General features: G+C 40.0%; 2 protein-coding genes across 2 annotated transcripts in view; one reads left to right on the forward strand and one right to left on the reverse strand.

Moving 5' to 3' along the window:
• The window catches only part of MRS2 (magnesium transporter MRS2), a 32,323-nt gene extending 19,434 nt beyond the window's left edge, over positions 1–12,889 (forward strand). Inside the window, exons 9-11 of the mRNA XM_079935375.1 lie at positions 90–207; positions 7,562–7,675; positions 8,213–12,889. Coding sequence (XP_079791501.1) covers positions 90–207; positions 7,562–7,675; positions 8,213–8,323 — 343 coding nt within the window. The 3' untranslated portion in view covers positions 8,324–12,889. The remainder of the gene's footprint in view (positions 1–89; positions 208–7,561; positions 7,676–8,212) is intronic.
• Positions 12,877–17,531, reverse strand: part of GPLD1 (glycosylphosphatidylinositol specific phospholipase D1) — a 79,805-nt gene continuing 75,150 nt past the window's right edge. The window contains exons 25-28 of the mRNA XM_079935379.1: positions 17,075–17,235; positions 15,883–15,909; positions 15,447–15,497; positions 12,877–12,975 (exon numbers count right to left, since the gene is read on the reverse strand). Of these exons, the coding sequence (XP_079791505.1) occupies positions 12,889–12,975; positions 15,447–15,497; positions 15,883–15,909; positions 17,075–17,235 (326 nt within the window). The 3' untranslated portion in view covers positions 12,877–12,888. The remainder of the gene's footprint in view (positions 12,976–15,446; positions 15,498–15,882; positions 15,910–17,074; positions 17,236–17,531) is intronic.

Raw genomic sequence — 17,531 nt, forward strand, 5'->3', positions numbered from 1 at the left:
ATCCATGTGGTCTTTAATAGATTATTTAGTGAATTTGCTGCGTGTAGTTGGTAAGATCTTCTGAACTAAGCAGTTGTTCTCCTCCCCAGCCACCGTAATGTGATGATGAGGTTGAACCTACAGTTGACCATGGGAACCTTCTCTCTTTCGCTCTTTGGACTAATGGGAGTTGCTTTTGGAATGAATTTGGAATCTTCCCTTGAGGAGGTGAGAATGTATTATTTCAGTAATCTAGAGGTTGTTTTTAATGTTTTGAAGATAATTTTTTTAATGGATTTTTTTAAAAGAGAACTTTATTTATTTATTTATTGATTTTTGGCTGTGTTGAGTCTTCATTGTTATGCGTGCACAGGCTTTCTCTAGTTGCAGTGAGCGGAGGCTACTCTTCGTTGTGGTGTGTGGGCTTCTCACTGCGGTGGCTTCTCTTGTTGCGGAACACGGGCTCTAGGTGCACGGGCTTCAGTAGTTGTTGCTCGCAGGCTCTAGAGCACAGGCTCAGTAGTTGTGGCACATGGGCTTAGGTGCTCTGTGGCATGTGGGATCTTCCCAGACCGGGGCTCAAACCCGTGTCCCCTGCATTGGCAGGTGGATTCTTTTTTAACATCTTTATTGGAGTATAATTGCTTTATAACAAAGTGAATCAGCTATATGTATACATATATCCCCATATCTCCTCCCTCTTGCATCTCCTTCCCACCCTCCCTATCCCACCCCTCTAGTTGGTCACAAAGTACGGAGCTGATCTCCCTGTGCTATGCGGATGCTTCCCACTAGCTATCTGTTTTACATTTGGTAGTGTATATATGTCCATGCCACTCTCTCACTTCGTCCCAGCTTACCCTTTCCCCTCCCTGTGTCCTCAAGGCCATTCTCTAAATCTGCATCTTTATTCCTGTCCTGCCCCTAGGTTCTTCAGAACCTTTTTTTTTTAATTCCATATATATATGTTAGCGTACGGTATTTGTTTTTCTCTTTCTGACTTCCTTCACTCTGTATGACAGACTCTAGGTCCATCCACCTCACTACAGATAACTCAGTTTCGTTTCTTTTTATGGCTGAGTAATATTCCATTGTATATATGTGTCACATCTTCTTTATCCATTCATCTGTTGATGGACACTTAGGTTGCTTCCATGTCCTGACTATTGTAAATAGAGCTGCAGTGAACATTGTGGTACTTGACTCTTTTTGAATTATGGTTTTCTCAGGGTATATGCCCAGTAGTGGGATTGCTGGTTCATATGGTAGTTCTATTTTTAGTTTTTTAAGGAACCTCCATACTGTTCTCCATAGTGGCTGTATCAATTTACATTCCCACCAATAGTGCCAGAGGGTTCCCTTTTCTCCACACCCTCTCCAGCATTTATTGTTTGTAGATTTTTTGATGATTGCCATTCTGACTGATGTGAGGTGATACCTCATTGTAGTTTTGATTTGCATTTCTCTAATTAGTGATGTTGAGCATCCTTTCATGTGTTTGTTGGCAGTCTGTATATCTTCTTTGGGGAAACGTCTGTTTAGGTCTTCTGCCCATTTTTGGATTGGGTTTGTTTTTTTGATATCTAGCTGCATGAGCCGCTTGTAGGCAGGTGGATTCTTAACCACTGTGCCACCAGGAAAGTCCCTTTAATGGATTTTAAAAAAGAAAGTTTTAACATGTATACTCCCCTAGTGAAATAAAATATATACTCTAACTCATTTAAAATTCATGTCGTATTGTTAGACTCTGTTATGACATAGATAGCCTAGGTTACCTTATGATTCCCAAAACATGTAATTACACATGGGAAAGGTTTGACAAAACAGTAGTACACTGTGAGGCAGTGTTAATGAGGGATTCTTTTTTTTTTTTAAATTCTTGTGTGTCAGGCAGTGTTCCAGGCAGTTGCATGCTTTATTTGACTCAGTTATCGAAACTCTGAAAATGAATGTATTTTCCCTGCTTTATAGGTAGGAAAACTGAGGCTCAGAAAATGTTAGTAACTTGACCAAGGGCACAGAGCTAGGAAATAACAGAACTAGGATTTAGTCCCCAAGACTTGCACTTTCTACCTTGCTCCATTTTAATATAACACTGAACTCGCAGAGTTTTTTTTTTTTAATTATTTATTTATTAGGCTGTGTCAGGTCTTAGTTGCGGCACGTGGGATCTTCATTGTGGCATGCAGGATCTTTCATCGTGGCATGCAGGCTTCTCTAGTTGCAGCATGTGGGCTTCTCTCTAGTTGTGGCATGCGGGCTCTCTAGTTGCAGCACGTGGGCTTCTCTCTAGTTGTGGCGCAGGCTCAGTAGTTAAGGCACGCAGGCTTCAGAGTGCAAGGCCTCAGTAGTTGCGGCGTGCAGGCTTAGTTGCCCTGCGGCAGGTGGGATCTTAGTTCCCTGCCCAGGGATGGAACCTGCATCCCCTGCATTGGAAGGCAGTTTCTTTTAACCACTGGACCACCAGGGAAGTCCCTCGCAGGGTTTTTCGTAACATTGTAGGCTTGTACTTTCAGAAGATGTCTTACTGTGAGATTTCTAGAAATGAATCTGCATGCGCGTTTGGCAGGCACACTCTGGCGCTGGGTTCTGTGTCCTAGTTAACAGATCTCTTCTCTGTCTCCGGCTGTTGCTGAAGTTCAGCCCACGTCATCTCATCAGGACCACTATTCACTTTTATAAAGTGGTCTTTAAAAGAAGCAAATCTGATGGTCACTCTTCTGTGTAAAATTATTCAGGGCGTTTTGATTGTCATTAAGATAAAAATCCAGATTCCTTGGCTTGTAGGGCTTTTCCTGGTCTGCTGCACCCACATCTCCATCTTGTCTCCAGACACCTTGCCATCACCGTCGGTTGATTCATCACTATTCTTACTCACGGGGCCTCCACACGTCTCTCCTCGGCATCCACCTGTTTTTGCCTAGTTAACATCTGTTTCTCTCTCAGGTCTCAACTTATGTGTTACTTCCAAGGAGACTCTTCCCTGACTGCACCCCCAACCCAGCCGAGCAAAATTACTCCCCTGGTTATATGTGCCCAAATAATCCCACACTTCCCATTTGCCGTGTTCCTCAAGTTTGCAGTTGCTGTTTAAAGTCTGCAAAAGATTATGGCTCCCTGAAGCAAAGTCAGCAGTAGTCATTTTAATGCTCCTTATGAGATGTGAAAGAAAAATAAATGCAGCACACTTCATTCATTCATCTTACAGATACGGGCTTTGGTGCCTGTTGCACACTAAACACTGCTTTTAGCTGTGGGGATATAGCATTGAGTCCCTGCCCTTGTGGAGATTCCATTACAGTGAGGTAGAAGAGAATAAACAGATCCATGGTATATTAGGTGATAAGTGCCATAAAGAAAAATAAAGCCAGGTAAAGGGAAAGACTGTTAGCAGGAGGTGAGACGAGGGGCATCCTAGAGATAGGGTGGTCGAGGAAGATCTTTCTGAGGAGGTGACCCTAGAGCAGAGACCTGAATGAAAAGAAAAAGTGGGAAGGCCTGGGAGGAAGGTGATCTAAGCAGAGGGAACCATGCATGGGAGACTGAGGCAGGGATGCACTGAGCTTGTTGAAGGAACCGCAAGAAGGCCAGAGTGGTAGGGGAGGTGCGTCAAGTGGAGAAAGGCAGGGAGAATGTCAGAAGGACAGAGGGGGAGGGCATGTTGATTTTGTGGCGCATGCTAAGAGTTTGGGCTTGTTCTAAGTGTGATAGGAATCTCTTGGAGACTTTTGAGCCCAAATATAGTAGAAAGTCCAGTAGTCGCCAAAATATCTTGTGCGACATAGACCAACCCTGGACATTCTCAGAAGGTACTTCCAAAGACCTTTGCAAATTCCCCAATTTGTGACTGCAGAACTCTTTCCTGTTATTCTCCCAAATTATTTTTGTTAAGAACTATTTTTATGTACATATACTCACTTTACAAGCTAACTCTATCTTATGCTTACTGTAATATTTTTCTCTAAATGCCCACTTAAAAAAATAAAGAGTTTTTAGAAATTCCTTTCTGATAGTTTCAGCATATGCAATAATTCTGGTTGTAATGAGATCTGAGTAGGAAGTAGTGAGCTAGGCTTGCCTCCCAGAGCAAGATTCAGATCAGTGTCTCACCAGAGTCGCAAATGACATCTCCAGGTTTCCTGGAGAAGAGTTGAGAGATGTTCATTAAATCTATGAATATCAGAGGTTTCCCTGTTCTTGTATAGTTGGAGTTAATATTTACAATGGTGAATCCAAGATAGGAAAAACATTTTTCTTTTTTAAAATAATACCAGACTGTCTCAAGAATAGTCAAATATTACCATACAGCCTTTACCCAGATTCTTCAAACAGCAACATTTTATCATATTTACTCTATCATTCTATCAATATATAGTTTTTTTCTAAATCATTTGAGAGTAAACAAAAAATGATGCTTCTTTACATCTAGATATTTCAGTATATATTTCCTAAAAACATGTATTCTCTTACATAACCACAGCTCCAGAAAATTAACATTGAAACAACACTATTTTCTAATCTGTGGAACCTGGTCAGGTGTCACCACTCAGCTCAGTAGAGCCCTTTGCCTCATAGAAAATCTTGGATCGTGTGTTGTTATATAGTTGTCATGTCTCCTTAGGCTTCTTTAGGCCAGTTTTTCGATCTTTGTCTTTCAGGGCCTTAACGTTCACAAAGAATGTAGGTCAGTTGTTTGGCCCTTGATACTCTTTCTTCATTATTAGATTCTGGTTACATATTGTGTCAGTGTGTTCCTCACATTGAATCCCATCAGGAGACCCTTGATGTCAGTTTGTCTCTTTACTGGTGATACTATGATCATTTGGTTAAGGTGGTATCTGCCCACTTTCTGTCCTGTGAAGTTACTCTTTTTCTCTGTGGAATTAGGTATCTTGTAAAAACTCTGCTATTCATCAAATTTGTACCCTCTAGTTTTGTTTTGTTTTTTAATTCAAGTATAGTTGATTTACAATGTTGTGTTAGTTTCTGCTGTACAGCAAAGTGATTCAGTTATACATATATGTACATTTTTTAATATTCTTTTCCATTATGGTTTATCATAAGATATTGAGTATAGTTCTCTGTGTTATATAGTAGGACCTTGTTGTTTATCCATTCTATATATAAAAGCTTACATCTGCTCACCCCAACCTCCCACTCCATCCCTCCCCCAACCCCCTCCCCTTGGCAGCCACAAGTCTGTCCTCTATGTCTGTGAGTCTGTTTCTGTTTTTTAGATAGGTTCATTTGTGCCATATTTTAGATTCCACATGTAAGTGATATCATATGGTATTTTGTCTTTCTCTCTCTGACTCACTTAGTATGATAATCTCTAGTTTCATCCATGTTGCTGCAAATGGCATTATTTCATTCTTTCTGATGGCTGAGTAATATTCTATTGTATACACATACCACATCTTCTTTATCCATTCCTCTCTCGATGGACATTTAGTTTGTTTCATGTCTTGGCTGTTGTGAATAGTGCTGCTATGAACATAGGGGTGCTTGTATCTTTTTGAATTATAGTTTTGTCTAGATATATGCCCAGGAGTGGGATTGCTGGATCATATGATAATTCTATTTTTAGTTTTCTGAGGAACCTCTGTACTGTTTTTCATAGTGGCTGCACCAACTTACATTTCTCACCAACAGTGTAGGGGAGGGTTCTCTTTTTCTCCACACCCTTTCTAACACTTGTTATTTGTAGACTTTTTCATGATGGCCATTCTGACCTGTGTGAGGTGGTACCTCATTGTGGTTTTGATTTGCAGTTCTCTAATAATTTGCACCCTCTAGTTTTAGCATCCACTAATTGATCCAAAGTGGATTCATGTCTGAATCGAGTACTGCAATGATGATGATCACATGGTGATTTCTAATTCCATCACTCCTCCTACTTTTATTCTTTGTAAAGTAGCGCCTTCCTTCTCTCCCAGTTATTTATTCATTTGTATCAGTATGGACTCATGGGGTCTTACTTTAGTCAATGAGTTATATAATCTGTCACTACTGTCATTATTTATCGTGGTGTTCAAATTGTTCCTTTCATGCTGACTTCTGAGTACTTTCGACGTGTCCCCATCAGTTTTAGTGCTTTTTTAGCCTTTGGCACATCAAGGTGTTCTAGGCATCTTATTTTTAAGGAGTAGATAGACTGAACAGTGGCAGAGATGAAGAGCTTGAAAGGTAGGTACTTAAACATACAATACTGCAGGGCACACCCAGAGCAGAGGGGGCATTAAAAATCCAACTCTTAGATACTTGTCCCTTCCTTAATCTCCTAGAGTCTCACACTGTGCTGTGTGTGTATTTTAATGACACATAGAATTTTGCACTTGCTTACGTCTCAAGTTGATCACATTTTAGCATTCCCAGACTTTTGGTTTATAGGGCATTACAGAACCAGTCTATAACAAAAAACAACAGTAATCTGGGTATGCTAAATCTCATTTAAACATAATTTTTACTTAATAAATTAGCGCCTTCGTTTAGGATAACTGGAAATGTGTTCATACAAACAGTTAACTCACATTAGCACTTGTCTTCTTGATAAATTATGTCTAACATCTAATCTCATGTTAAAAAGGAGGCAGATTTCTTTTTCATATGTGGCTTGAATTTCCATCGGTGGTTACTGATCGTTTTGGAGGAAATTGAGCTCCCAGTCACTGGAGACCAAGCCATTGTTGATAATAACAAATGGCATTTCTGTAGCTGAGCCTCCTTCCGTGTGGGAGATTAGTGTAAATTCTGCGATTCTATACATTCACACATGCACTCAAAAGCATCACACTGCAGAAGAGAATACAATTCTGAAACTGACAGGGGAATTCCCTGGCGGTCCAGTGGTTGGGACTCTGGGGGCCTGGGTTTGATCCCTGGTCAGGGAACTAAGATCCTGCAAGCCGTGCAGCGTGGCCACAAAAAAAAGAAAAAAAAAAGAAAATGACAGTGAGGGAAAATGTTCACTGTAAGTCAGAGGTTCCCAAACTTTCTTGGTTCATGATGCTTTTAGTGTCTTAGTAATTTTTTTGCGGCATCCCTAGACCAAAAGTTTCTTTCATTATGTTAGAGTTTCTGTCGTGTTACCTTACAGTTTCTTTTATGAAGAAGGTAGGTCAAAACAATTTACGAGTAGCAGTTCTCATGGTATTCCACAGATGGCACTGTGATTTCCTTGAGAATTTAAAGTATTCTGTGGTGCTGTAATGCCAGGACACCTCAGCTCACAGTTTGGCAAATGCGGCTATAAGCAAAAAATTTAAATTAAGTTGTATGTCCTATGTGATCCTAACTATTATAACTATTGAAATTTGTGTGAATGTAAACAGACGAAGGAAACACAAAGCAGTTAATGTGGGTTCATTGATGATCGTAAAATACTCTTAAATCATGTTTTCCTTCTGATTTATTTTCTGACGCTTGGTCTCTGGGTACTATTTGTTCTCAGTTCCTATAGGAAAGAGCAGTACAAATAACAGAAGGTTTCTTTTAAACTCTGGGGCAATGATAAGTTCAGGAAATTTTATCACTAAGGAAACTAACCCTTTGTGACTGAAATTAACTGTGTGTTCTCTTTTAGGACCATAGAGTGTTTTGGCTGATCACAGGAATTATGTTCATGGGAAGTGGCCTCATCTGGAGGCGTTTGCTGTCATTCCTTGGACGACAGCTGGAAGCTCCTTTGCCTCCTCTGGTACGAAGGGTCTGGTTCACAGCAGTACCGCAGAGGGGCTACAGTCCTGGGCTCTGAAGTCCTGTGGCCTGGGCTTCAGCTGTCACGGGCTTTGTGACCCTGAGCAGGTTACTTAATTTCTCTAAGCCTCGCTCAGTTTCCGCATCTGCCACCTGCTTCATGTAATTAAAGGGAGAATTAGATAATGTGTGTAACGCACTTATGAGCACAGGGCCTGGCACAGTAAATAAGTTAGAAATTTGTTCTGTGTGGGACACTGACAAGCATTGTACATTTAGACAGATGTTAGTAACTTTGTGGTGCAGCTTTTGTCATAACCAAAATTGAAATGTAGAGAACATTTATCGTGTATAGGAAAAGATACACAGGTTACCTCTTTTTCTTACGTTTCTACTTATAGTTTATACCCCTGGAGCTCAAGACACTGATACATGGCTTGCAGTCCTTTCCTCGTTTAGTGGTTAATGTATCGTTTTACTGGTGGCTTTTCTTTTAAACAGACACAACTAAAATTACGAATTTTTCTGCTTCATTTAGATGGCCTCTTTACCTAAAAAGACACTGCAGGCAGATAGAAGGACGGAAATGAAACACAGCTTCAGGCCGGATGGACTTGAATCAAGCAGGAGTGTCTTAACAAACCGTTAGGCACAACCCGGTGGAAACTGAATTATTTTTTTATGGTAGTCACGGGAGAATTCTGATATTCTTCTATTATTTTCTTTTATAAGAGTCAGAGACTTGGGGAAAAACCCACTGACATTTAAATTATAGTGTCTGATGTTAAAAATATTAACAGCAGTCACAGTACTAGAACTTAATTGCATTTTCAGGATTCTGAGTAAAGAAACAAAGCGCTTGCTTTGTAAAACGCCAAAGTTTTATTTCCTACAAACTTAAGAGATTAACTTAAGAATAGATTGTGGTATCAATTTTATTTAATTTATACATGTCAACAAAAGTGCAACCTCATGCCAAATGAAGCCTGGAAACTTGAGAAGCCCACAGTTATGAGACCAGGTTGCCATAGTTCTTAGTACAAGGAATCACATTCTTGTGAATTTGTCACTCTCAGGTGACTGAAAAGCTAGCAGAATATATATTAACCTTAAAACAAACTGGGAGTTTGTGCTTTAAAGCAGTCTTTAACATAACCTTATTTTCTTGTATTTGCCCCCCTTTTATAAAAGGAATAAAAAAAAAAGGAAATGAGTTTAATGTCAGCTTTACATAGATTCCAGTTAATCAGAATTTTACTTCCTCAACCAATGAAACTATTTTTCTTTGCTTGACTATAATTAAAGCTTTTGGGAATTGAGCCGAAAGAATTTCCATTCTATTACTGCTTTATAGCTGTTTTGGTCATTCCCTGGTTTTTAGAACAGATAGACATGTCACCCCAAAAAGGAAAATATATGTAGCCTAGTTAGTCTATTTGCCTACACCTTGGAGGTTGACAGATGGGCTTCCTAAAACAAGAGGGTAGATAAACTTTAAAATTGTGATACCTTTTTGTTTTCACAATCAGATTTGGGTTTAAAACAAATGACTGATATTTGTATGTCTCAAAGCTCCTATCCTGGGGCTTCCCTGGTGGCGCAGTGGTTGAGAGTCCGCCTGCTGATGCGGGGGACACGGGTTCGTGCCCGGGTCCGGGAAGATCCCACATGCCACGGAGCAGCTGGGCCCGTGAGCCATGGCCGCTGAGCCTGCGCTTCCGGAGCCTGTGCTCCGCAACGGGGGAGGCCACGATGGTGAGAGGCCCGCGTACCGCAAAAAAAAAAAAAAAAAAAAGCTCCTATCGTACTTAACATCTTCTGCCTCTTTTAATGTTGGGTTTATAAACCTGAACGAACTTTTTAGCGAACCCAAATTATTTTCTGGAGGTTAAGTACAGTTATGCAATAGAACATGACAGTTATATTTGCCTCCAAAAGATGCATAGAAGATTCTAGAGTGTTCAGAGCAGCTCTTGCGCTACAAATTTAGTAGTAAAATAAATATGCATACCCTGATGATGTTGGAGGATACCTGATACCCTAATATGTCATATGAGGGAGTTTAGGGGTCCATTTACCAGGTGGTTTAGTGCTAGGAATAAAAATGATCTTCTAGTAGCCGATTTGAAAGAAAAGTTACAAGTTTTCCCCGTTCCCATGTCTGGTTATGAGAGGACATTAGAATAGCATAAAGCAGGCTGGGCTTGTCTTGGAACACACTTTATGGTGTGGTTGTTGGAATGTGAGTAGCATCATACATCTGTTTGATGATTTCCAGGATGAAGTATCTTTGACAATATTTAGATTTCACAGGGCACTCTTCTCTGGTACACCTCAGAGCACACTGCTGCTATTTGTGATCTCAGGTCATCACTGTAAAATAAGGTAATAAATATCACTTAACTGTGACCTATGAAGAATTGGAAGTCCAGAGGGCAAAACTTGATTTGGTTAAGATCAGGCATAGGATAGAATTTTGGTCTTTTTTTCTTTCTGATGTTGCTTAGTTTGTGGGCTTACATAAAATTTTTGATGAGTCATGTCGCATCAATAAATGGGAGAATAAATGCAACTACCTCATAAGTCTGATAAAGGGAAGGTACTAATGGTTTAAATTTCTTGAAGGTGGTTAAATCAAGTATGATTTCCAGATGTCAGCTAGCTCTGCTTTGGTGATAGGTAGCAGGATGCTTCTTATATTAAAGAGCCCTCAAATAATAGCTTATGCCAAAAAAAAATGTTCAGCAGTTTTAAATTTTGAATTTAAATAGACGGAGTATGTAAGTAAGGTGAAAGAATACCAAACATTCAGTTATGAGTAAGCAGGCAGTCGTATTCTGTTTAACATGTATAAGTACAAGGAATGATATTCTTAACAGATTGCCTTTGTAAGGCCTTTAAGAAAATGTGGCAAGAATAGACGTCATTTTAAGATGCTATTAACACTTGTTTCATCCTTGATAAACACTGATAACCACTAAATAGTCATATTAAAAAGCCGTTTATTTTGGTGAGTTATTCCAAGAGTTGTACAAGCTTTATGTTTTGGAATTGCAATATTAAACTCACTCTAAATTCAGGATTTATTGTCATTACCTTAGTAATAGCTATGCAGATGGAGCATGGAATAGGGAATTCAGAGACCTGAGTTTATTCCCAAACTCACTTCAAATCTCTGTAGGTCTGTGATACAAAGGCATAGAACAATTCCAGTATTGAAGCCTTGATGAAAGTTTTGGCATATACAGGTAATAGATAAAAATTGCAAATATGTAAATGTGTTCTGATATCTTAAAGGTAATTTTGAGTTAAATTGTATAAGTTCAGGTTTGTGTTCAGGAGAGATTAAATCCCTAAGGTATTTTTGTTAAGTATTTCAGAATCAATGCTTGGAACTGCAGTTAATACTTAGTGGAGTGAAAATTTAATCCACCTATTAGGATAATACATTAGACTGTCAGGTATTAGACTTTTTTCCTGTACGCTGGGTTTTTACATATTTGCCATATACTCAGTAGAAGTACAGTTTATATAATTTTGAATATGGGGTTAGTATGGTTTGATATCCTATATGAAAACCTGCTTCTAACGTTGTAAATTTTAACCCTCTCCTGCTTCTTGCTATGTGGTATGTTCAGGCATTGAGAAAATAAAAATCCTCAGGTAAAGAATAATCATGTTTAAACATAGGCCCTATCATTTAGTAAAGCATAACACTTTTTATAATAATGGCAATATGAAGGTATGCGTCCTTCTAATCCAATAGTGAAAACATGCCTTTACTAAAATGCAGTGTCATTAGCTTGTTCTACACTCAGACGTCTCAATTTTACAGCTGATTTCTGGTCCCCTAAAAATAAACTTCCTTTTAATTAAAAAAAATTCTTCAAATAGGAATTCTTCAAATAGGTTGAGCTGCCAATAATTGTTAACCAAAAACCATACTGTGTTTCTGTGTGCTTTTCGCTGTGCCATAGGGGAACCATGCAGCTAGCATACCTCTTTCAGAAAGATGAGACAGTCCCAGGAGTGATCCAGAGGTCCTATCTAGGTATGTGCCTGTTTATGCTGTTTTCCTATATACATACTCACCTTATGCTCACAGTTGTAATTCTACTAGCTTTTCCTTGATTTCTGATTTAGCTTACTCTTCAGCTGGATTCCTGTCTCCTTTGACCAGTCTCTGTACTGCCTCCAGAGAAGCTAAGAGAAGGGCTCTGGTCATTTTTAATTTTCTCCTGCTTTTTAGTATCAGTTCACTAGTGTCAGAAGAAAGAGGTTGTGCCCTGACTGATAGAGAATCAACTAGTTACTGTTTATGGATAATAATGCCTGCAGATTTTTAGTGAAGCTGAAATCCTATGGTACATTTCCTTTCCCTTAAATATGCCACCCTGCAGGACTGGCAGATGAGATCTACTCTGCTAAAACCAGCCCAGAAACAAGGGCGGCCAAGGCCTGCCTCACTCCTCTTGGTCCCTGGCCTCTGGCTCAGGACAGATCTCTCTCCTTTCTGCTCTAGTTCTGTTGGCACAGCTTGTGGCAGCCGAATGCACCCAAGGCTTCATGGGATGACTTCAGGCTAGCTCACTAGGTTCATCTGCCATTAGAACAGTCGTTTCTCCGAAAGCATCTGAGGGCACAGTAAGATGTTTTACTTTTTATATTTGTCTTTCACTATATGAAACATTGAAAATACAATCATCCTCATAAGAAAGGACCATAGCATTTGCAAGATGATTTTGGAGTTGTGAGGTTATGCCTCACCCCTTACTTTTCTCCTCACTCTGTTTCTATTTGTTTGATTGGAATGGGTCACCAACTTTAAAAGGACATTTTTAGGAAGAATTGTGTTAGAGGTTTTCCTAAGAGATAATCAGAGAGAGGCCTTTCCAGTCATCAGACACAGGTACTCATGTGGAAGAGGAAATAGGTTGTACAGCAGGTCTGAGCACAGGAAACAAACTTTGGAAGGGGACATGACTAACCAGAGTATTTGCTGTTTCACATGCTTCTGATGTTGTCCCCATTTACTGTATCCTATTTCCAGATGGTTTGGCTGTTAGTGTGTATGTCTCCACCCCCAGGAGCCCCACCTGTGGTGGGAGCTACAAGGCTCCACTGGAGGCATCACTCTGTCCACCAGAACGCTCACCCTGGAGATGACTTGGCATGAGAGAGGGAGGGGCAGGTTAGGAAAATGGAGTGAAACCTTTAATCTTGGCCGAGGCTATAGATATGAAGTGCCCCGGAGAGTCGGGCTCCCAGAGAACTCTTTCCAGCAGCGATGACAACTTGGTTCTGTAGGGGACACAAAACAGAATTCATTTTCCGTTCATAACATCTATTAAGTTCCTGCTGTAGTCCAGGCATCATGTTATGCTCGGAAATATAAAAGACATTGGCCAGACCCCAGGGCTTGAGTTTAAATACCCCTTTGGCAGATCTGTAGGTTCAGAAAACTACAGCTGAGGAAGGTCCCTTCTCTGGTACATGAAGGAAAAGTGTGTCCATGCGTTTTTATTCAGCATCTGAGCTGTGGTGCAGTGTAGACGGCATATCTGGAGTAGTAAGACTTCCACAAACAGGCTGGCCTTTGTCAGTGTGGTCACACCACCTACTCTGCCCCTGCTGATTGAAATATTGTAGGAACTGTTTTTCGGAATGGTCTAAGCTTGTACAAGTTTTTAAACAGTTCTTGAGGTGGATTTTAGTTTTGGAAACTACCAAGAGTTTTTCTGGACCATGGCTGATAAATGAGGTGTAGCTGATCAAACTGGCTGATAGGGTTGTGGTAGAGCAGGGTGTGACCATAAAACTGTGACGTTTCTCATTGACTTAATTTTGAAAACTACCAATGGAATCCAGAAATAAAGGCTAACATATTGAGCCTTTACCATATGTCAAATACTATGCTTAACCCTTTGCTTGTATCTTTTTAAATACACTAGTGTCAGATAAGAGGGAAAATCTCAACTCTTATTTATGGAATTACTCATTTACTGGATTTGCCTGTAGTTTGGCCGTGAGCTAAGTTTCCTCTCCATTTCCTGGTTAAACCATCTTCATGCCTAAAATCAAGTGTTCCCCTGCTGCTTGCCCTCTCTGCCCAGTCAGCCTACTCCTATTTCCAGATCCACTCAGGCCCAAGGGACCCTGCAAGGCCACCAGCATAGACTTCCATTGATCTCTGACTGCCTTTGGTCATCCTAAATGGACTTGCTGGTCTTGTAGGTGTTTCATTTTTCCACTAAGAACCTGGGGGCAGGGACCAGGTTTGTCTGCCTCTCTGGTACCCAATGTAACACTGCTCCGCCAGGGCCCTCGGGCTGACTGAAGGCAGCCCCACAGGAGGTGGCAGTACCACTCAGGTAAGTGCCAAGTCCTCCTGGTTCTAGCTGGTTACTAGTTCAGTACTTAATGCTCACGTAGAGAAAGGAGTCTTCAAAGTCATAACTTTTACTCAAGTAAAAGGCCACCCTCTCTGATCATCCTCAGATTGTCTGTGTCCATTTTTTAAATATAACCTTTGATTTATCTTTACACTCAGAGTGCTTTAGGGGCCCCCAGTCTCAAAGGAAGATGAATTTGCATTGTTATACAGAAAGTTATACAGAAAGGAATCAAATATACTTTTAGATGATCTGTACTGCCCCCTTCAGTTGGTATAAATAATGGTTGAGTATTCTATAAATGAGTTACAGCAAGGGCTACTTGAACTTCATCCCATAGTTCACTTACTCTTTATCATTTAATCCTACACTGATTTGCATTTTACTTAACTTCCCGTGTGTATAAATCTTAACTTTCTATCTCTCTCATAGCCTAATTCCATACAATGTCATATCCTAAAATAAATGAGTGGAATCAGTGGTTTAGCTGTATATTTTAAGATAAAACCCATTTAATCTGTTGTATCTATTAAAATTCAAAATGTGCATACTCCTTGACCTAGCCGTCTTCTAGGAATCTTACCAGCAGAGAAATTTGCACAATTATAAAGATATAAATTATAAAGATACAGGTACAAGAATGCTCACTAGAGCGTTGTCTGTAATAGGAAAAAAATGGAAGTAACTACAAGAAATAACTAAATGTCTATTGAGAAAGTAAACCAAAGAAATAAAATATGGTGCATCCAGACAATAAATTACTATTCAGTCATTGAAAAGAATCAGATAGATAGTTCTATATGTACTTGTCTGGAAGGAGGCACTGAAAGACAGTTACATATGTATGTTTCTAAAGTCATACAAAAACAGTCTTGTAGAAAAAGAACCAAAATATTAATAGTGCTTAGCCAGTATGGCAAGTGAAGGGCCCAGGATAATATGTTAGGCTTTGTGGGATGTCAGTCTGAGGCAGCTGATCAACGGTATAGTAGCAGCTGTAAAGAAAGGAATGACCGTGGCTATATCCCACTAAAACTTGAGACACTGCAAGTTGAACTTCATATGTGTCACAAAATATATTTTTTGATCATTGCACACATGTCAATGATTTTTAGTTCATGGGCTATACAAAAACGGGCAGCCAGCTAGAGTTGGCCCATAGGCTCTAATTTGCTAACCTCTGCTGTAGAGGATGAAATTGGAGGGGTAGCAAGGGAAACTTTTCACCAAAACTGATGGGATTATGTGTGAGTGTGTTTTTGTGTGTGTCCCTCTATTTTTCAAATTAAAAAATCTAAAATACATACAAAATGAGATCATCCCCAAATCCCAGCCTTAGAACAAATGCAGATATCAAAGTGGTACAGTCTTGGTACTCACCTTTTTCTTTGACCTCACAGTGATCATAGAGCTCCCAAACCTTGAGCCTGCCTGAAAAACACACTCTGTTAACTCTCTGTTAGTAGCCTTTGAAAACGCACCATGGGGCTTCTCTGGTGGCACGGTGGTTAAGAATCCACCTGTCAATGCAGGGGACACAAGTGCCCTGGAGGATCCCACATGCTGTGGAGCAACTAAGCCCGTGCACCACAACTACTGAGCCTGCGCTCTAGAGCCCGCGAGCCGTAACTACTGAAGCCTGCGTGCCTAGAGCCCGTGCTCCGCAACTAGAGAAAGCCCACGCACAGCAACACAGACCCAACGCAGCCAAAAATAAATTTATAAAAAAAACCACCATGTGATTTTATCAACTTGAAATAAGGGAAAGGGCTGCTTTTTTTTTGGTAGTTTTTCATTTTTTTCAGAAGGTACTTACTTCAGGAGAAATCAATACGTATTGGGCCTGAAAGAAAGTGATGAGAAAGGGAGACAATGTTATTACTGTTCATGGGGTTTTTTTTAAACCAATTTTAATTACACCCTTACACTCACATTTCTTCATTTTAGAGAAGCCCTTTGTCACCAGAAATTCTTCTTATAGTTTAGCTCAGAAAAATAGATGTATAAAAATGTTTATATGTGAATATTTCTTACTGTAACAGCAAAAATTTGAAATGGACTAAGTGACTAATAATCACTTAATGATTAGACTGGTTTATCTACAGATAAAATACTAGGTATCTGGTAGATATATTGTATAAGACTATAGGAAGGCGTAGAAAACAAAGTTGTATACAAAATCATGTACAATATGGTCACCACCGTTAATAAGATACGCACAGTGTAGTGGTTAAGAGTGCACTTTAGAATCAGCTCTTGGTTCAAGTCTCTGTTCTGCTATTTCCTAGCTGTGTGACCTGTAACAACTTCCTTCTCCAATCTTCAGTTTCTTTATAATGGGTATAAAATACCAAATTAATAGCTTTGATGTGGATTGGATTTTTTATGTGTAGCATAGTGCTAGGCACAGAGTGAATGCACAATAAATGGTAGCAATTAAGTTTAGCAAAATCCTAGAAGGATAAACATCAAAGGGTAATAGACGTTATCTCCGTAGAGTAGAATTCTAGGTAGATTTTAATTTTCTTTGTACTGTGTATTTTCTAATATTTTTACAATAAACTTTCATTTTTTGCAATTTAAAAAGTAATTTTTAAGTTTAAAAATAACAGCCAAGTTAAGGAAACCCACCTGAGAAAAGGAATAAAACAAAGCAATGAAAGATGAAATAAAAAGATTGGGAGTCTTCATGAAACTCCAATGGCTGTGGCCTGTTTTCTTCTGCCGTGGGCTCCTAACCAAGCAGTGGCCGGCTATGACCAAGAACCAATATGACACCCCATCCAACTGCAGCTGTGGGGGGTGAACACTGCAGAACTGCCGGTAAGCAGGCAGCCTGGGCCTACAAACACGAGCATGGGATGGTGTCCTGACCCCAGGTAAGGGGCAGGTTACCTGAGTTCAGGCAGAAACTAATGAGAGTTCTGTAGTGGACATAATTTATTAAGGCATCAGCAAGTAGCCATCCTTTCCCAGGATGGTATGGAATTGTGTACAAGAACAGTTACCTTTTCTTCTGGACATGGAGCTACCCACGATTTGCATTTGCCTGTCATGTCGCCCAAGGTGACCTGTTTGCCATTATACACATAGACACGGCCATCTTCTCCCCCCATCAGTCCAGAGGTTACATCTGTGATCCTCAGTGGGGCTGCCATGATGATTTCATCTGTAAACAATGAAAACCAGCAGCAGGAAGTATCTACTCGCTGTTATTGTTCCACTACACTACTGGATCCTGACCCAACCTTCCACAAATAATATTAGTATATCTTTTACTAGGTCTGTCCTGATTTCATTCCAACGTAGTCAGAGGCTTTTGTTTTCTGTTATCATTCATTAATAATAGTTGATGTGGGTGGCTCTCGTGTCACCATGTTCAAAAAGTACTACTCTTGTACATCCGGCTCTGGGCTTGATTCATTATGAGGCTAGAGCCTAGGTGAGCCAATTGGGGGACTCATC

Source organism: Stenella coeruleoalba, assembly GCF_951394435.1.
Source record: "Stenella coeruleoalba genome assembly, chromosome: 10".
In the NCBI taxonomy this organism is placed as follows: domain Eukaryota; kingdom Metazoa; phylum Chordata; class Mammalia; order Artiodactyla; family Delphinidae; genus Stenella; species Stenella coeruleoalba.